General features: G+C 38.7%; 2 protein-coding genes across 2 annotated transcripts; one reads left to right on the forward strand and one right to left on the reverse strand.

Moving 5' to 3' along the window:
* The first annotated feature begins 20 nt into the window (after positions 1 to 20).
* LOC104425155 (probable E3 ubiquitin-protein ligase MARCHF10) lies at positions 21 to 6,905 on the forward strand. Its single transcript, XM_010037753.3, has 8 exons — positions 21 to 172; positions 661 to 1,125; positions 1,221 to 1,392; positions 1,481 to 1,778; positions 3,221 to 3,293; positions 3,837 to 3,927; positions 6,163 to 6,242; positions 6,343 to 6,905. The coding sequence occupies exons 1-8, from the start codon at positions 101 to 103 to the stop codon at positions 6,697 to 6,699; spliced, it is 1,608 nt and encodes a 535-aa protein (XP_010036055.2). The 5' UTR covers positions 21 to 100; the 3' UTR covers positions 6,700 to 6,905.
* Positions 6,906 to 9,865: 2,960 nt separating this feature from the next.
* Positions 9,866 to 20,679, reverse strand: LOC104425156 (endoplasmic reticulum-Golgi intermediate compartment protein 3). Its single transcript, XM_010037754.3, has 12 exons — positions 20,552 to 20,679; positions 20,290 to 20,433; positions 19,252 to 19,334; positions 18,120 to 18,195; positions 17,965 to 18,032; positions 17,139 to 17,235; positions 14,808 to 14,929; positions 14,579 to 14,662; positions 11,645 to 11,791; positions 10,916 to 11,024; positions 10,638 to 10,757; positions 9,866 to 10,240 (listed from the first exon to the last, which is right to left on the reverse strand). Exons 2-12 carry the CDS (start codon positions 20,375 to 20,377, stop codon positions 10,167 to 10,169), a joined length of 1,068 nt encoding a protein of 355 aa, XP_010036056.1. The 5' UTR covers positions 20,378 to 20,433; positions 20,552 to 20,679; the 3' UTR covers positions 9,866 to 10,166.
* Between the last annotated feature and the right edge of the window lie 893 nt (positions 20,680 to 21,572).

Below are 21,572 nucleotides of genomic sequence, written 5' to 3' on the forward strand. Positions count from 1 at the left end.
ACTTCACTCTTCCATCCCCCCCCGTTCGACTGCGTAAAACCTCTCTCTCTCTCTCTCTCTCCTCTTCTCTGCTTCTCCGGCTGATCGGCTCCAGCTCGGGATGGAGAGCTCCGCCGGCGGCGACCACCGGCGCCCGGAGGAACCCGCCGCCGAATCCCCCGGCGATCCCCAGGTACTACTGCTCCTCGCCGCCGGTTTCGGGGTTGGGAATGCGGTGCGATTTCGCGGAGCGTTCGCCTCTCTTGTCTCGAGCGGTTTAGTCGCTGTTGCGGGGGAAAAGAAGAGTCGAGTCCCGGAGGGAATATGATGACGATTCTCTTTCCGCGGCGGCGGCGGCGCGTGAGTCGTCCGCTGTGAATGTCGCGTTCCGGTACTCCTCGTCCCTAAGCGAGGAGATGAAGACGAGCTTGAAGATGAGCTTGATCGTGTTACCACGGGGATGCGATGATCGTGCTCGCGAGATGTTGTTTCGTTAGGCCGCGCTCGAGTGTCCCTTCGAATATAAATAAGCTACCTCCGTCGATGACTCTTTCGGATATTTCGTGGAGTGTGGATTTGTTTGTGCTCCTTGCACTTTCAGTTCGCTCGTATCGGTGTTGAATTTAGGTACTTCGTGCTGTTGTTCTTCGTGTGATTTTAGTAACTCGTTTATCTTCCTAGGTGCGCGATGTGATTGAAACGGACGAGGAGATCAACCCGGTTCAGCAGCCTAGGCGGCCGAATCTGTCGTCCCTGCAGATACCTGAGAGGTCTCTGGAAAGCGCCATCTCCACTTTCGTGAGGATCGATATCCCTTCGGCGTCGAGTCCTTGTTCTAGTAGAGTCGGGCTGCCGCCGAGACCCAATTCCGCCAAGTTCAAATCGTCCATGAGGAATCTGCTCCCTCAGAGGAGCCTCCGGGTGAAAGAAATCTCCCGGGATGTTGAGAAGGCGGTTCTCATCGTCCCGGACGCTCAACTGTCCGATGGTCGTCCTAGCAGGCCTAATACTGCGAGATCATTTTCTCTAAAAGAAGTCTTTTCTCCTTCCTCGGGGAAAGTCGCGCATTCCGTACCGGTTACCCCAGTTGCCAGTATGGGTCCCGAAAGTGCAAGGGAAAGGCCGGTTGATGGTCCTAATCACTCTGTAAGCGGGCCTTATTTGTTCCCTCTGATCATAACTTAGAAGTGGTAATTAATAATAGTAACGTGTAGTCACGTGAATTTTATTTCTCGTTACAGAAACCGGAAGTTCATCACCATATAACACGATCCTTCTCAGTTCCAGTTAATGTCAAAACTAGAAGTCTAAAAAGGATAAACTCTGGGGGACTCATCCGTGTGATTTCAGCCTCACCTCGCCCTGAAGCAGTAGATCCTAGCTCAGCAAATGATGCTTCTGCAGAAGAGATTGGTTAGATTAACGATACTGGAAAGCTTGATCTTCGTTTTGTGTTGTACATGCTGAAAATTATTGCTGTCCTGCAAATTGTCTTCTTCAGCTAATGAAGATGCCAGTGAAGATATTCCAGAAGAGGAAGCGGTTTGTAGGATTTGTATGGTTGAGCTTAGTGAAGGAGGTGATACTCTAAAAATGGAGTGCAGCTGCAAAGGGGAGCTCGCGCTGGCTCATCAAGAGTGTGCAGTGAAGTGGTTCAGCATAAAAGGGAACAAGACGTGTGATGTTTGCAAGCAAGATGTTCGGAACTTACCAGTTACATTATTAAAGATACATAATCCTCAGAATGTAATCAGACGGCCACCCAATGTACAGCAGCAAAGGGAGGTAACACATTACAGGCAAGCCCCATGAATTTTAGCAATCTTCCTAGCACTTTTTCTGGGTGGGGATTGTCAATACTTTCATGAGTAAAATATATGATTCTTTTATATTAGAAAGCATGTTTTTCTAGAAAGGGAGAAAGAATCTTGATGTGCTCCTACTAGCTACCTGTTTGGAGAAGTGCTGCCAAAGTTTCGGGATGCGTTTAATTCTTGAGAAGTCTACTTGTTTCTATCTACGCTAAAACTTCTGCATGAGCTATTTCTGCCTTTCCACCATCTTGTGATATGTGTAAATGCATAATTTATTTTCTTTCTAAGTAAAGTGGCTGCCCAGTTGCATCTTCCCACTCCACCATGATGTTCAAGGTGCAAACCTTGACTCTCCCTTTCCACCCTCTCCAAATGAGATAAATGCCACCAAATGGGTACATTATCTCAATTCACCTTTTTTTGACTTTTCCCTTAGTTTGCTATAGATATGGTCCAGTTAATCAAATGCTAAAGAAGATCTTACTTAGAGTTTCAGTTTTCTTCTCGTTCCATTCACAAAACATGAGAAAGAACTTGTTTATTGTCTTCCGGCTTTGTTTCAGCTCTCCAAAGATGAAAATACAAGGGAGGGTGACATAAATGTCTTCTAAGTCCTAATAAACTTGTGTTCTCCTTGAAAGCAACAACACTAAGTTGTTTTGTAATAAATGCAACCTCATGTGTGGTCATTGATGACCTGAAGGGAAGTTTTACCATTTTAGGAAATTTCTGTGAATCTTTCTTCATACAACATGTTCCTGTTCCTTTTATTCACACATTCACTAGTCTTAGCTTAAAACAGTTACACATGATGAAATACATGGAGTCTCAGATTTGTTTGAAACATCATGTCAATTTAGTGACACTTGATAGGTCCTGCTACCATATTGTACGTTGCCATGGTGGTTTCCATAGCTGATTGGACACTACCTACTACTGCTCAGTCTGTTAACTGTTTGTATCTTCTCCGGATGATGTATTGCATGCGTCATCAAACTACCACAATGTTACTAATATGAGTCATCTGTGATAGGGATAAAGATGCACTATCGTGTGACCCAAAAAGAATAAATAGTTATCTGTGATAGGGATAGAGATTATTTGCTGATGCACTATCGTGACTTGAATTGCGGCCTCTCTTGCAACAATACTGAAGGCTCAACACGAGTCATATATTCCATAGCATTGCTTAGAATGACTAAGACTTCTTCTCGTGATGCTTTCTCGATCCATGTTTATTTTGTAGAGAAGTTTAACCCTAGATTGAGCTGTTTGCTCTCATATTTGATGGTGAAAAGCAGTATGAAATTGGATTGTTGATGTGACTATTTCATCCAAGTAAATTGTGTCAATTCCACTGCGAGTTATAATTTTGGTAGCCCAACTGAATCTCTAATATTTTCCCTCTGCTGGTTGGTGGTTAACAGGGTCTGGCATGATGTACCCGTCCTAGTCATGGTCAGCATGCTTGCATACTTTTGCTTTCTGGAGCAACTTCTGGTATATACAGTTTTTTGAACAGTTTATTTCTAAGATGAGATATCTTTTTCATTGGGTGGATTACATATTGGTGCCATATGACTTAGCAACTATTCAATTGATGGTTAATCTCTTGTTAGAGCACCATCTTCAGTAGCTGTGTGTCTACAAGTTCATATGATCATCTTGAGCAGGGTAACAATGCAAGTTTCAAGACTCAGTTGAAAATTATTGCAATCTTCTCTATATTGAGAACAACTCTTTTTGGTGAAGAATCTCAATAATGTACATGAGAATAAAGTTCCACTCATCTTAGCCATTCATAGAGTTACACTACAAGGGTGAAAGTTGCAAGTTGTTCATGGATATTTAATTTACTCTTACATGCACGCTATATTTTTTTCTTTTCAGTCTATATGTCTGCCTTTCTTGTAAATAGCCACGTATGTTCAATTTTTTTCATTTATTTATGTCCTAGCACCATTGGTGATTAAATTTCAAGCAATACCCCCAAAAGAACTTTTATTTCTTATTGACTCTGATGACATTATATGTTTCACCCAGGTATCAGATTTGGGGCCTAGAGCTCTGGCCATATCATTGCCCTTCTCGTGTGTTCTAGGCCTTCTTTCATCTATGATTGCTTCCACCATGGGTAAGTCAAAATGACTCATGTTACCTACCATTTGTTTGGTAAAGAAAATATGAGTTCTTCTCCACGTTTACCTACCACTATCAAATAATGATCTGCCCTTCAATGGGGTGAATACATGGATCATCCTATGCTATTGTTTTCTATCAAAGATCAAATGACTGAATAAAGTCCACACATTGTGTGTTCTTTTAACTTTTTAGCGTTTCCCTGGCTTAACTTACAAGAAGTTTTGTCAAAATGCATTTTGGGTGCAATCACTTCTCATCTAGTCAGATATACTACTATCAGCTGCAGTTGTCTCATGGGAATGCTAAACAACTTAACATTCCTCTATAAAACACTCTTATTGCTATCTCCTTGATCTTTCTTTGAGTTTAAGTTGTGTTCTGCTATACTCACGTACTCTATTGAGTATTTCTTGAGGTTGTCTTCACCTTTTTAATGTTTCCCTGGCTTATCCTTCAAAAAGTTCTGTCAAAATGCATTCTGGCTGCAATCATCTCTCATCTAGTAAGATATACCATTGTCAGCTGCAATTGTCTCATGAGAATGCTAAATAACTTAATGTTCCTCTATAAAACACTCTTATTGCCATCTCCTTGATCTTTCTTTGAGTTTAAGTTGTGTTCTGCTGTCACAAGTCCATGTAGCTTATCCATTCTGATTGGGTATTGCCAGTATTTAGTATTTTCTCCTTACTTTGGAACTGGATTTGTGTCAGTTCCACTTTTCACTTCTATTCACTGTGCTTCTTAAAGTGATTGGGGTGGAAATTGTATAATGATAACATGGCTCTTTGAGAATTTTTCAATGATTTCCTTTTGGCTTTGTTTTTCATGCATAGTTGCTTTTCAAAATTTGGCTACGTTTAGTAAAACGAAATGGATATACATCTCCAACAAAGTAGAAGGGGTACTAAGAAATATGAGGACTCTCTCTTATGCTTTTAAATTTATTTTTGATCTCACTGTTTGCTCAATGTATTTTGTATTCTTACTTTCCTAGTGTTGTAAAATTCCAATTTCGATATATATAGCAACATTGTATCTATATTTAAAAACAAAATGAGAGTATGGTAGTTCTAGGGTATGTGGTCTTCTTGGAAATTGTAACATTATTTTCCAGTTTGAAGAGTTGGAAAGGATACTGTTAGTTCTTCTTGGGAAAATGGTGTGTAATTTATTCAATATATTCCTAATTTGAGTTCTTTACTTGTTTTCTAATAGTTAACTAAAAAATTTAGCTTTATTAATACCGAACTCTTTCTACTTTTTAATTATGGATATTGCTCTCTTCACATTTTGCACAATAATAAAGTCAATTATATTTGTTGTATTTTGGTATCTTGCCTAACATAAGTTCAATCACGTATGATGTTTGATGATGAACTTGATCGTAGATGTAATCATTATCTATGATCATCCAGGGTATATTATTCTAAGTATTACTTTATTAACATTTGTAGTTTAACCTTGTATATTTTAGATAAATGTGATAATATGATAGTCATGAGTTTTTTTTGCACCCTAGCACAATTTTATAAGAGGTGTTTTGTGAACGATTATTTATATGCATTTAAATCATCGAAGATGGTCAGTTTAATTTTTAACTTGGTTTATTAAGGTTGTCAAGATAAGAATGATCAGAAGTACAAATTTTATCTTGTTGACTTATTTACACTCTTTTGATGAAAATAAAATTTAGTTACAGACATTATATGAATTTGCCATTCTACAGACAAATTATTTGATTTTTTAAGCCAACAAGATCTTTGGACTTTCTTAAGCCTAACCCATTCGGATTTCCAGCGATATTCAAGTAAATAGTTTGAAAGCAGAATATGGGAGGTTAATGACACCCCAGTTTTGTTGGTCTATCCAGCATAATACTACTTAGGTTGTAACCTCGAACTTTATTTTACCTCTATTTTTTTACTAGTTACAGCTATAGCTTAATTTCTGTGTATTTTTTTGCTGTAACTTTAAACTCTCACAAATCCAGTAAGTTGCAAGTCCTCCTGCAGTATTGTATATCCTTGGCTCTAAAAAAATTTTGAGTTCATGGATGCACTGTTGCAACAGGTTATTTGTCACAGTAAAAGACTTTCACTTTGATGAAAGCTTAGCCCAACTCTTAGCTTTGTTTGTGTTGTCGTTTAGGTCTTTTTGTTTCAAGCACTCCAGGTTGTGTGGCCTGCCATAGGAGTCTCAACCTTTGACTTTCGGATATTTGCAGTGAGCAGGGGTTATATCTGGGCATACGCTTCATTTCAGTTTGCCATTGTTATCCTTTTTGCTCATATCTTCTATAATGTGGTGAGTGAAACAAATTTGATCTGTACTTTTTGCATTCCACTCGTCTCTGAACGTTCCCTTGTAATTCATCGCTTTAACTTAATTTTTCTTGCAATTGCAGCTTAGTGTGAATGCCATTCTCTCGGTCCTCTTGTCCTCCTTCACGGGTTTTGGGATTGCAATTAGCACTAACTCCCTCCTTGTGGAGTACCTTAGATGGAGAATGAGCAGGCAATTAAGACCTCGTCCCAATAATCCGAGCAGAAGAGTGCAGGAGCGGCAGCATTTTCACCCTCAGCAGCACGAAGCCCGCCGCGAACAACATTTAGAGCACTCGCAATGGCATAATCACCATATCCATCAGCAGCAAGATCGTCAAAACCCACACCACCATCAACTTCAACCTACAGAAGAACCGAGTGTAGTTCCAATCGAAAGATCCATTCGGCAAGAAACAATGATTCAGCAAAGCACATAAGTCCAAGTCCCTATCACTGGGTTGCATATTGGTTTTCCTCAGGAGGTAGAGTTGCACGGTGCCTTCAAATTGCTAATGCTCTAATTATTTCACTATTTCCTGAGAAATGGGTGTTTAGAACTTCTAACCACACATAATTTTTACCTGTGAAGCACTTCAACTATGGAGTATAAAATACGGAAGAATAGAAAGAAATAATTATCTAACTCGTATTTGTGCAAACTAGAGATGATATGTGCATGCGGTCTTCATAGTCTGATGCAAGAAATCTAATAAATATATCTGGTGAAAGAAGAATATAGATCATGAAATTAAAGAACATTGAATTAAGAAGTCTTAAGGAAAGCAATCCGGTTGAAAAAAGTCGTAAGACGAGGGACTGCACTCCAACGACTTAAAGAAGAGTTCTGTGAATTAACAAACAATGTAGCCAACGATAACCGGATAGAGAACGGAAAATAACCTCTGCATAGGATATGCTTAGCTCGTGTGAAGTAGTGTAATTGTCAGCATTGCTCTGACTTGTAACTATTTCTTGGTGAAACAACCGCTCTTCGTTTTCTCATAGCTGTGAGGCTTTAGAGAAGACAAAGCTCGGTTTTATGTAACATCCATCCCTAGTACCACTTCTTGTGGTTGAGATGGTTCAAATGGAAGGACTTGTACTTACCTTTTCACCAAAAAAAAAAAAAAAACTGGAAGGACTTGTTCCCTAAACGATGCGGCAGCAGTTCCGTTTTTCACGTAGACGTGTCAAATCGTCGTCGCTTTTGTGTTCGCTGGCTATATTTTTGTGTCCACTTTATATATGCCATCACCATCCTTGAGGTGTATGTCGCTATGCGCGGCGCGTAAAATACTCGAACATGCTTACAAGTAGATCAACAATGGAATGTCCGAAAAATTCTGGGATACCTGTCAAATTGAGTCTCTCTTTGTTGAGGTCGACTGAAAGTATCTTCTCTTCGGGGACTGTTTGGTGCCCAGAATCTGTCGTTAGGGACCCAGTTTAGAGCTCCAAACACGAAAATGGAGTGTCTCCGGACAAAAACTTGTGACGTGACTCTTTTTAAAGGACGGAGGCATAGATGTGAATTGTCTAGTCTGTGTTTGTGCCCGTCATGATGTCGCGAGCATCTTTAGCCATCACAGTCACGAGCTCCTCTCGGCTACCTCGATGTCTCTTTTTGTAATGGGTTTGTAATGGGATTAACGGAGCGTCCATAAATCAGTTTTCTTGAAGACCGATTCAAGAAATTTCCATCTCTATTAAACGATCAATCCGCTGTAGCTACCCTGAATTCACGATAATGGAGTTCAGAAAGTCTCGCCATCTCTGCTCGGGCCACCATTAGACAGAGGATCTCGTTTCTCGTGGAAGTTCATGTTGAAATGCAATAACAAGGGCTGATCTTCAGATCGAAATTTTTTAACCATTGATGATATCTTTCCATAGTCTGCAGACACTTGCTTCGCAGGAACGACCATGGCGGGACTCTTACAAGAATGTTGAAAAAGATAGGATGTACAAGTTCGTCCATGCTAAACTTCCTCAAAATTCGAATGTACAAGTCCGTCCATGCTAAACTTCCTCAAAATTCGAAATTTGCTCGTTAGATTTAACTATGACCCTCAATTTTTGCTGCAAACTTCAAGAAATCCTCCTAAAATCAGAAGGAGCACAATTAATAAGAAAATTTAATAATTCGAAAACTGTAATTTCTACAAGGTCAATCATTCGACCCAATAGTTATTAATTAAATAGAATTAGAAGTTCTTGTAAGAAGAAGGGAAAAAATCACGAAAAATCCCAAACTTCACTTAAAATGACAAATTTATCCCAAATTTTTTTTGTGACGTAAAAAATCCTGAATTTTGCCAATCATGACACATTTATACCATTTTTTTTGTGACACAAAAAACCCCGAAACCTGCCGTGACACATTTACCCTAAATTATAGGGCATTTTGATCTTTCTACTTTTTAATTTTTTTTTTTTTTTTCTTCTCTCTTCGCTCCGCTAGCTAGCCGGCTAGTCGGCGTCCAATGAGGGATGCCCTCGTCAACGTCAAGCGGCCCTCGGTTGGGTCAGGTGAGGGCCTCCCTCGTGCCCTTGCTAGGCCCTCGTCTGATGCAAGCGAGGGCCGCCCTTGTTGACATCCAACGAGGGCCTTTCTCGCCAAATCTGGCAAGAGCACCCCTCGCCTAAGTTCAGTGAGGGCATCCTTCGCTAGGCCCTCGCCCAACGCAATGGCCCTTGCCGGGTGAGCATGACCCAGTCAAGGATCGCCCTTGCCCGACACCGGCGAGGGCGGCCCTAGCTAGCCCAGGCGAGGGTGACCCTCACTAGATGCCAGCTTCCCTCCGCCAGCTCCACCATGGCTAGCGGAGGGAAAAAGAAGAAAAAAAAAAAAGAAAAAAAAAAAAAAAGACAAAAATGCCATTGATGAAGTAAATATATCACATTTTAAAAAACTTGGGTTTTTCTCATCACAGAAAAAAGTTTGGGGTAAAATTTGAGGTTTTTGGTGGTCTTTTCCCTAAAAAGAATTATGATCCTCATTTTTGGCTCCATACTTCGTGAAGCTCTTAGAGTGGACACATCTATTTTATGCATAAATCGAACCCATCAATTCATGTGATCAAATTAGTGATGATTCATCGGTCAAATTGCTGATTATTAACATGGATAAATTACTAAGATGGCAATGCCATACTTCCATGGACTATTTAAAACAAAAGCATTGTAACAGAAACTTGAGCTACAATCTTCTGTTGAAAATGAGAAACCTACCAGAGAAGAGAGAGAAACCGTTGCAGAACCATGTTAACTAGGGGGGAACAACCTTCGTGCCCTATCACTCGGGCCGGCTATAAAGAGATTCAGCCCACATAGTCGCCTCGAAACCCAACTGCAGTACGGTCCATCCATTCTCAATTTAACAATGAATCCCACTTAAACCATGGGAATCACTCCTGCATGCTGAATTAATGCATGTTCCAGACTCTGTTTCCAGCGGGTACAAAAGACCGTCAGCCAATACAGCCAACGTCATTTACTGCAGATCCAACAGCAAATCCTGACTACCCCGCCGTAGAGATCACACCTGGAACAAAGTACTCGAGTAATGCTTGTTCCAAACTCTGTTTCTCTGAGGTAGATGTGTTCACACATTAAAAAGAAAGTCTCTTCAATTTCATTTTGTTCACTTGTCTTAGTAAATTTCTCGAACTGATATGTAGAAACAATCGAATTCTTGGGCAAAACTAAGATACATTCAGTACATTAAATCGCTATTGTCCGCTGACACTAGATGTGATGATGATAATTAGACGAGATCTACAATTCAACCCCCCAGCCTCATATCTAACCAAATGGCGCATGGGCGAGAAATCTCCCATAGAATTTAAGAATGTTCCGTTCAAAATTTTCAGGAGAAAAGATTGGCAATCAAAGTTCCCCAACCTTATCGGAATACGCTTCTCGGGTTTGGCTTACTGAGGGCCTCAAGAAGCCTGTACATCCAACGATCAAGCATTCCTGTCGATGGGGCAAGAAAGAAGAAGGCAGACAGAAGGTTAGGCAAATGCAATTAAAAGTAACTGTCAAACACAGGACAGTTTTAAGAACCAGCAACAAAGCAATACTTTCACGCATAAATTGCAAGCACAATTTCAACAGAATTTAATTCACATAAGTTACGCGTAATTCATTACATCAAATATATCGTATTTACCATTGTTAGCAGCAACACAATAAGGAAGAGAAGAAGAGTTTAATCTAGCTAAGTCCATGACTTTCCATGCTTATCATATTTCCAAGAGAGCCACTCTCGAGACACTAAGTTGATTCTATAGCAACCCCATTAAAATTTCCAGTCCAAGGGTACTCATGGAAGTTATTTTAATCCACATATCAGGAAGAGGGCAAGACCCACCTGTCAAAGCAAATGTACCACCAAGTACAGCACAAAGCCGAGTGATGAAATGGAGAAAACTACGGCGTTCTTCTTTGATAGTCACAGTGATGGGTGATAAATCATACAGGAAATAAATCGCTGAACCAAGAAAAAGCAGATAAATTTTATTAGAAAAGAATAGAGGGAAAAGGTAAGATTAATATCTCCAGTAAAATAGTCACAAAATTAGTCAAATGACATTCCTTGAGCACACAAGCTCCCACAAACGAAAGTATAGGGACAAAAAGAAGTCTAACCTGGCCAGGTCCTATCATACTCATTCATTGGCGAAAAGTATTCTGTAACAGAAAATTGATTTGTCGGCAAAACCTCTTTTGAAATGTATCTATATTCAGTCGGGACTATCTGCAATGCAAATACAGAAATGAGCACAATTAATAATATAAAAAAGAGCCACAACATTGCTGCATGCAGGTAATCAAATCAAAATGCACAAAACGGAGTAAATATGCTGCTTATGAGAGCAGTAAGCTTCCATGCCAGAATTCTGCAATTTTTATCTGAAATGCTTTCCTCGTAATTGGCTATTTCATGGAAAGAGAATGCATACATATCATTTACATACTTCAGCACTTCACCAAGAAGGAAATCCAAGTAGTGGAAGAAAAGAAGACTCAAAAGAATGAAAACCTAGGATAACAACAGCACCAAATTATTGACAGTGAAAACTTAACCTGAGCCTTGAGTATAAAGAGCCACATGAGAATCCCCCCCAAAACACACACAAAGAGGGTAATGAAGTTGGATAAAATGGACAAATGTAAGATCTCCTTCCCAGGAAAGGCATTGTTTGCTATCTTATTTCTAGCTTCTAGTTCAATTTATTCATGCTTGCTGTCTAAAAAGAAAGTCATTACACAGCCCTTGACCCCATATTAATTCTAGTTCCTTCCAAAAATACTTTTATACCTGATGAAAGACATCTGAAATCCTCTGTCCCGATTTAAAGGTTTCTGTGATCATACCTTAATATAATACTTGAAAGTTCCACTCGCCCCTTGTAGAATTCGTGCAGTCTCATCAAGTGGATTGTGGAGTCCCGGATACTTTGGGCCAAATGACAGATCATGGATGACGTGACTAACATTTACATGCATAGCTCCTTCAAATATCTGCACTAACAAATTACATCAGTTTGGATAATTGGGTAATACTGCTAAAGCTCCAAAAAGAGCAAAAGAAAACAGTCTCTCAGCTAATAATGTTTCTTAAGGCTCAACAGAAGCATCTAAGACAAATTGTAATATAATATTTAACGCCCACTCAATTTACAGATCTAAACTTAACATACACCAACTAAGGGATTCTTGGAGTCGACATACATCAGACTCGTTGCACAAAAGATAAAATATGCTCTAACAATCTTCTTTTTCTTCTTCTTGAGTTTTACATGAGGAATAGATAGAAAGAAGAAAAGGAAGATTCATTGAACAAACTCAAAATATTTTAAGAGAACATCTCAATAAAACATTCAATTAGATCACTTCTATAAGTAGCACCAGCAGTTACAGAAAGATCTTAAGAAGCCCACCTATGGCTTCACCTACAACAACAAAGTTAAAATTATATCCATCGACCTACCTAATTGTTAAGTGCATTAAATGTCATAAAATCTATTGCAAGGTGCAATCAAGTACTAAAACTTTCAAGTAGTGCAATAAAGTCTTAAAACTTGTTCATCTGTGCAATCATATACTTCTGTTAGCTCTGTCTAGTTGATTGATGTGGCATTTTTTAAAATTTTTGATGTCAAGTCACATAGATGTGGCATCAATGGGCACCAAGTCAGAGTAAGGCCATAAATAAAAATTAAAAAGCCAAAAAAGAAAGGAAAAAAACCAAGAGGAAAGCCAAAGAAAATGAATACAGAAAGAGGAAGACCGCATATGGCCATGGGTGATGGTTGAAGGAGCACCGCTGCCACCCTATTTTCGTTGATGAGGGCATCAGGGTGTTGGCAAGGGCCGTCGACCCTTGCCCAAAGAGAGGATAAACCAGGTCCAAGTGAAGCCATCACTGCCATCATCCAATTGACGTTGACAAGCCTCCATCCCAACCTTAGCCAATGCCTAAAACCAAGAGTTCAAGCAAGACTAGAGCTGGGCTCACTTCATGCCAATAACAGCCAAGCCTTGAGGGGCCGGACCTGGTTTCCCATTAGCAAGATTAGTTGCTCAAGCTTTTTCCTTGAGCAATATTAGATTTGGTCAACCTCAAAAATCTTAAGGGAGACCAGTGGGAATGGAATTGCATTTGCTGGTGGAGGATTTCTCTTGTGCTCCATCTCCAAGCAACACCTATTCTGGTGAATATCAAACACTAGGGAAAACAGAAATGGCAATTTGCTGGTTTTGTTTACTAAGATCCATCAAACTCTATATATGATGAACAATGATGGAGGACAGTGGCCTCAAGTAGCAGTGGTGGCCTTGCCCAGATCTGGTCGACCCTCTCTTCAATGGTCCTCAGCTGTGGTCGGCAATGGTCAGACCCTCGTTGGTGAAGACACGGCGGTGTTGGCACCCCTTCAACCACCAACTACGGCCTTATGCAATATCTCTCCCTTCTCTCTGCATGTCCAGATTCAAATTTTCTTTTCTTTTTAAATCTTTTACTTTCTTTGGGTTGTTCTTTTTTTATTTTCAGTTATTTCTTTTTGGCTTCTTTTCTTTTCCACTTTTTGGCCTTTTTTCTGATGTGGCAACCACTTGACACCACATCAGCCACGTCACCGAAATGAAAATAAAAAAAAATGCCATATTGGCATTTCCGTCACTCAAATTGGATGGAGCTTACTTACTAACTAACTAACTTGATTGCACAAATTGGACAAGTTTTAGGACTCAATCATACTATTTGAAAGTTTTTAAGATCGATGGCACTTTCGTGATAACATTTGGAATTCTAATGTACTTATCCCATTGCTATTCATATTTGAAGGATTGGCAGTGGCAGTTTCTTCAACTTGTTCAAAATTATTAGCTTTCTCTGCAACTATATGGTGGTAACTTAGGTCTAAGCTAAGAGATGAAATGAAATACTCGTCAACCTGATTGAAGATAGGCGAGATAGAGGTTGAGAGCAGCCAACCTTGTGAACTAGAGCGAACAATTACATCAGCATTGGGGATAATTTCTAAAGACTAACTAAATATCAAATTCTTAAAACCATTAGGAGTAAAGGGATTTTAGAAGCCTAGAAAGCTATTATAATAAAACAACAAGAACCGCTGTAAAATTAAAGCTGACCTATGGAGATTATCTCTCATATGAGGAGAGAAGGAGAAAGGGGCTTGGGGGAGGGGGACATTTTCACAGATTAAACGTATTTCAGAACAGATATAATGTAGATTCATTTGCCAGATTCGCTTCACCAAAAAAGCAGCTGATCGTTGTGATTGTTACGAACCTACAGTAGTCATCACAATTTTTTGTTTAAGAATTCGTGTGATTTAGGGTAAACATTAAATTTCTTGATCATATGATTCAATAAAATGTTTTGAATCTACATTGAACTAGTAATCTGCCATGAGCTCTGGTTATAAATCCATCAGGAATTTTACCTAATTATAGACACTATTTTCTTGACACACAAACAATAGCAGACGTGATCTTCGATGCAGTTGTTATCTCTCTAAGCTCTCCTCGAAATTCATTTCAGTAAATGTTTATAAATCTAACTAGACTATGAAAAGACTTTAAACCTAATTAAGTGGTAAGCATCCTATGTTACAAGCCCCACAATTTCAAGAAATCAATCATCTTCAAGTTCACCCACATATATTTTAAGCATTAGGTTTCACAAAATCTATAAGAGATAAATATGAAGTCGAACATACACAGTTGACAGAATACTAGAGATCAATGTCATAGAAAAAGAAAATGAAGAAGCGGCATTACCATCTGAGCAACAAATATATTCAACCCATGAACTGAAATGTGAAAGTTTCCAGCAACCCTTTGCACATCCAGAACTCCATATACCTGGAAGAAGTGTCAAGGTAATAAATTAGCTATCGCATTTTAGAGCAGAAACTACCAGCATCTCAACTTTTGTCTACTTTAAACATAGAGGCCACTTGATTAACTGAACATGTATGCAAAAAATTCAAAGTGAGGACTTAAGTACCCGACAGCCTTCTCCATTTGCCAATGCTTGCTTCACCTTCGTAATCATTTTCTCTGCAGTCTCATCAAAGCCATGGCTATGAGTCTTTTCACTCGATTCCTTGTTATGATCCTTACCATCATCTGGTCAAAGTTTTCCAAATGTTATAGTACACCCTCTTGATACACATTAATAGATTAAAATATAAAATCAGCTCTATCAGCTGCCCCATAGTGGGTTAACAATCACAGAAGGAAGAATGATACACAAACAAAACCAAAGAAACAATTCTTATCTTTGTTGGGGGGGTGTTGGGGGTTGGGGATGAGGGTGATAAACATATAAAAAAACGAAAACAAGGCGCATTCAGCAAAAATTGAAGTCAATGAAGTTATGGGATGGAATCATTTCTAAATTTCTTCAGATAGACTACTTTTATCACAACCAACTTTCACGAAACTTAATGAAAGAAAATAAACCAAGTTTCTTCGATATCAAAAGTAAACCCATTCTCTATACAAGGACTGTAAAAAAGCTTGTTTATCCAGTAAAAAGAAAAAAATAACCAATCAATTGAAGGAGGGTCAGCTTAATACTTTTCGACTTAATCCTAATGGAGTCTAATACCTCCTAGATACCTCACTAGTAGGTAACCTCCAAAACAAGCCCATCGAGAATGAAATTTTATTAGCCTGATTAAGGGAGAAGTAATTTTGATGTAGTGATTAACTGAGTAATCACTTGATAACTTCACAATCACTGGTCTGATAAACTCATTTATCACTGCTGGCGATCGAACATCTATCATGCAGTTAAGAAATAAATAAAAATGCCTCAAAACCATGATATGAGACTTCAGCCTTGAGAGCAACTTATGTTCTGAAAGCTTTTCTTAAATACTTGTATGTTGCAATTTTCTTTGCCTGTCTTCCTGTCTTGGTTCTCATTGCCCTTACTCTCCCTTTTTTAGCAAAATTCCTATTCTTGGTCCTTTGGTAAAGTTTGTTTGCTGTTCCCTTTTGCATGCCTTTCATATCTTCTGCCTCTTAAATCAAGCTAATCAGATAAATAGTTTATTTCCTTTTGTTGCTCCAACTTTCTTCATAAGTGTGTCAATGCAAATATAGTTTCTTAGGGTAAATCACAAAACTGAAAGATGAAAGACATGGTCAATGGGGAACTATTGAGGTACAATCGTTGCTCAAGCCCAGGGATTTCTCTAGAATGAAAGGATTTGTTGATGACAGCAGTTGATGGTGCAACCAACGATAATGAAGAAAGTTTGGTGGTTGGTATCTAGGATAAACTGCCATTACAAAACTGACAGTTAATCCTCCTTGTACGTCATTTGATACTCCTATACTCTAAGGCTACGTTTGGCAGTCGGGATAAAATTCGGGATATGATATGATTTATCCTATCCTACATTTGGTGCTCACTCAAGACAGGATAAAGTCAGATATAAGGAGGATATAGACAGGATAAAATTATCCTATGGGGGAGGTAGGATAAAGACGGATAGGATTTCTAATGTCCATAATAAGAAAGTTATTTTCTCGAATAACAAACTTATTAAATTAACAAAATTGAAATTATATTTCAATATAAATAATATTTGAATTCTAAGAAATTAAAAATTAAAAATTTATTTTTAATTAATCCTATTTTAATTTATATATTCAACTTTAATTCTATCTTACAATAAACATTCAATCTATAAATTAGATATTTATATTTATTATATATTTTAGGTATTTTCGTATTTTAGGTATGTTAGTACAGTTTACTATTTGATAAAATTTTATTAAAGAATGATGAAAGGGGAAAAAAGAAATAACAAAGAAAATAATATAAAAAAGGAGGAAAAATAAAATAAAAATAAATTAAGGAATAGTGTTACGGGAGATTTCCACTATCTTCGTTTATGAAGATTTAGATTCATTTATAATGATATGCCGTTTATATAAAAAAATGTACATTATATGATGTAAACATATTTGACTTTAATACTGTGATTCACCAAACAATTGATAGGATATAAAAAAATCCCAGGATTTGATATCCTACCCTATCCAGTCCTATCTCGATTAGAAATCCGGACGATCAAATGTAGCCTAAATATGCGTAGTGAAGTATAACACAAAATACTGGTTTATAGTACACTATTGAGAGGGACAAACCTATATGTGACCTCCTATGAAACCACAAAACTGAACAGCATCTCAAAGACATTCCCAGCAAACAGAATCTAGGATAAATGACAATCTAAGCCACCTGTGGACTTATTACAAAAAGAGCAGCCAAAAACTCAATATCACATCCACAAAATGATGTTTCCACCAAGGATTTTACCATGCTTATGATCATGCCCATGATGTTCATGCCCCTTCTCCACAAGGTCTGACAAATACTCTGTACCAATTATCTGGCCATATTTGTTAAGTCGGAGCTGCAAAACAAGGGAAACAGAGCCATATGAATATGGGTGAAAAGAGTATATTTAGGCCCTCCTCAGCAAACACAAATCACAACATGCTAAAACAACTTTCGCAACTGCAATTTTCAGAGGCAATAACCCCGCTGATTTGAAATTCAAAGCTTCACAAAGACTGCTAGCTATGTCAACACACTATCATGTTGAAGTGCGTATGTCACCAAGCATGTTAACATTGATCTGTCAAAGAGAATAGTTTCCTATGAAGGGAAGAGAATAATTATTTAACCTACCCCTTCCTTAGACTGAGGTGGTATTTAGATATTGATAAAGGTAGAGATATTGCTTCACTGAAAATTGACTTCCTAAAAACGAGTTCTTTATCAACTATTAATGCAAGAAAACGTTTCAAAATTGAATAAACAAAGAGCTCTTCGCCTATAGTTTTCCTTACAGTCGAGCCAAACTGCAAAGCAATTCTTCCATTGCTTTAATTCTGATTCCTTCATTTACTTAAATGTGAAATAAAAATTTGGATGTCTGCAAGTGGTGGAGAGCTGTTGCCAATCCAACCAATAAGGAAGCAGAGAGTCAATCATACGTTAATAAAGGTCTCCTTGTATTCCTCAATACTTGTGGATGAATGAGTAATTTTACATTCAACTAGAGATAATGCGCATAGCATTCAATCATCAATCAGCTCAAACCAATAAAGGGTTTTGCTATAGAGCAAGAATACATTACTTTCCAAATGTTAGTATCGAGATCCACTTCATGCTTCCCCGACATGTCAATAGCATCAACACTTAAAACTGCATGAAGCCAGAAATAAAAAAAAAAATTTAAACAGGGGCTACAGATGGATAAGCTGACAGTGATTGCTGGTATTTAGTACGAACCATCACAAGGCAAGGCTGGAAGCGTCATATTTATGTGAATTGGAAGTGTTTCCCCTCGTTTCAGGTCCACTGACATCTGTCACACATGTAACCAAGTGAGGCACCAACGGTAGATATTAGAATCACTTACCTTCCAACGCTAAATGCAACAATATCTAGTGCTTGGACAACCCTAGAAACTTCAATCTTGAGAAAGGATACACCATATACATATTACGGTGAAAACATACAAACTATGAGGAAAAATTTCATGATTAAATTCTTCTCTTTCTTCTCTACAAAGCATTGGAGAATAGAAGAAAACCATCCTCTTCCCCCCTTCTCTCTAACCGCATCTACAATTTAAGGATTAGAATGTCCAGAGGCATTAGCAGAACAATCACAGACTATGAGAAAAATAAGGATGATGTCTAACAAGAACTTCAAAGTAATAACCAAAGCTATTCCTTGTAAGGAAAAAGTGATTTATACCCATTTTGCATCGTTTATAACAAAATAAAACAGATGTTGCAACCATGCAGAGAAAGAAGTACCAACAATCCTCAAGAAACTTGAAGACATCCTTCATATGCAGGGTCCATGAAAAATATATGAAATCTCATGCATAAATTGCAAAAAAAAAATGTAACTCTAAAAATAAAGTGGTTTTTGCCCCAAAACTCGGGAGAAACGTGCACTCATAGTCATCTCATTGGCAACCCTCAAAAATTATAAACGGTTCCAGAAGAGAAGACATACACTGTTTGAAAATTTATGACTTGGAAAAATTAGACGGCAAATTAAATGGGAGAAATATCAGACCACCAAGAGGCAAAAGGAAAGGACGCGCAATGTTGTCAAGACGTAGGAATATCAAACAAGGAATAAATCAATAGCATGTTGATGTCATCCATGCCCATGAAAACAAAACAAATGAGTTTTTGGTCCCTGGGCTTCAGCACTTAAAGGATGTGCTTGAGAGTTCCATGCATAACTAACTTGACGGATTCCAAGAACCACATAAATTCTGTCAATCCTGGAATGAAACATCTGAAACTGGACTAAACCCCAGCATGCAACATGCTCAAGCTAGTCAGACATCCCAAAAAAGTTGCAGCATCGGTATATTTACAAGATGAAGTTAGGAACAAACCTGATGAACGGTATACGTAGTAATGTAATATCTCAGCTCGTGCAAGAACAATGTGGCCATTATTGTGAGCCCAATGACAGAAACTACAAAGACATAAAGGAAAAGTGTCAGGTTACCAACATTATCAACCATCCACATGGAGGATCAGAAGAACTCATAGAAGAACCAACCAATGATTACTGTGCCCAATCCTTCATATTCTACGCAAAAGCATCATCATGCAAAAATCAAATGTTTTAAATTACCCAAAGCATAAACTTTAAAATAATATGAGGGTTAAATGACTTATTGACAAGCTAATCATGAGAAACTGGTGTTTGGAATAAATATATTATGGAATGGAAAGGAGGAACAGTTTCGGACCATCACTGCAGTCAAATTCTTTTCAACTACAATGAAATAAAATTCACCGATACTTTTGCCGTGGCTAACAGCCAGCAGAGCTAGCTTATTGGTGGAGTAAGCAAGTTACTCTGAAATCCTCCAGTAAACTTTGATAGTGGAGGACCAATACCCTATGCTCTTCAGCTCCTTCTACACTCACTCTGTGTCCTTGAAATAACAGGTTGGTGAAGCCTAATCAACAACTCATCAATGCCTCAAAGAGGACCCTTGCTTCTCTCAGAAACCAATCGTAGAAGCGAATCGAGTAGTAAACTACATGCCCTGCGAGTCAAAAACCCCCCTCCCAAAGCATCCTTAGACCTACTAAACCTCAATCATAAAGAATTCAAGAAAGACAGTTGCATCAAGCCAATAAAATGGTCCTCGAATCTCAGCAATCACACCCTCCAGCACCCTCCCGAAGCGCAAAGCTGGCATCGAAAGACCGGCCCCAGGCAAATCCCCCTTCATCACAATCACAAGCGCCCCCCCAAATCGCAATCGGAGGAAGCCGATTCGACCCTTCCCACCGGTCATCGATGGAACCGCGAAGCCAAAAAGGCATTCACAAACAACCCACCACCAGCCGCGAACAACGCGGAGCACGAGGCGAACCCGAGAAAAAGAAACCCCCCAAAAAACGCGACGACTTACCGAGAGCTCCGGACTGCGTCTTCTGCAGCAGGTGCTCCTCGGCGCGCGGGAACGCGTCGAGGCTCTTCAGGGCCTGCCTGACCCCCATCGGTTCCTCGCTCTTCTCACCTCGATTCGGCGCAAGGGATCGTCGAATCCAACCACCTGAAAAACGCCGATCGCGAGATGCTCCGTTACCGGCCGTTCAACCCCCAAAAAGAAGCAAGAAAAATCGAGCGGAACATCGACGGAATCGACGCGACCGGAAAGCACGAGCTCCTACCCGACGGCGACGATATAGGGTCGCGATCGCAGGCGGGGAAGTACGCAGAGAGAGAGAAATCGCGACGGAGAAAGATAGGTGAATCGGGTCAACCAGCGACAGAACGATGGCAGAAATTGCAAATCTTGCGCTTTATATTTCCCATTATTTAATCATTTACGGTCCAATATTTATTATTTATTTTAGAAACAGCCGTTTTTCGCGTTTTTCATTCTATTTTGATTTTCTTTGACCCGAGGCTAGTTCTGTGCTTGGCAATCTTGGTTCCCAATCCTAATTAATAGGAGTGACCACAATCTCAATACAATCCAGGAACTCAACTAGACCAAACCAACTAACGGGATTATCTAGCATTTTACGATAAATGTTATATAGTTAATCATCACCTCAAGTTAAAGATTCGGGTTTAATGGTTCCTGATGAGCTTTCATACACCATGACTTGTTAATTTATATGTGCACTGCTGAATTTTAACTTTCGCGAGAACCATCCCATGACAGACTTACCATACGTTACTAATCCAATCACGAAAAACGTCTTGTCTCTCGTGATTTCGACAGTAAAAATTAAAGCCAGCGATATGTCAATTCTTCGTGATGTGATTCATTTCCTTAAATTATATTAAATATTTTAATTTTATTGTTTTAGCAATTCGTTATGTACTTCAATTTTTTTCTTCTATTTCCATTTTAACTATTGCATCCTCGGCAAGCAAACATGAGTTTAAGAACATGGTATAGAATTAAGAATGTGCAAAATGAATTGCTCGAGTTTGATCCAATTCTCAAAAGTATTGGTTTGATTCCTAATTCGTAAAAATGAAACTAGTGTCCAAGCAGTTTGTTTCTCGATTCCAATAAGTAAGGCTGCGTTTGGTAATATTTTCGTTAAAAAATTATTCGAGAGAACGAAAATTCTATTAGGATAACAAGTTTTGAATACGGTGAGAATGCGTTTAGAATCGCACAAAATTTATATTCTTATAATAGAAAAAAAAAATAAAAACGCGTTTGGTAAACTT

The sequence above is a fragment of the Eucalyptus grandis genome, chromosome 11, assembly GCF_016545825.1.
Source record: "Eucalyptus grandis isolate ANBG69807.140 chromosome 11, ASM1654582v1, whole genome shotgun sequence".
NCBI lineage: Eukaryota > Viridiplantae > Streptophyta > Magnoliopsida > Myrtales > Myrtaceae > Eucalyptus > Eucalyptus grandis.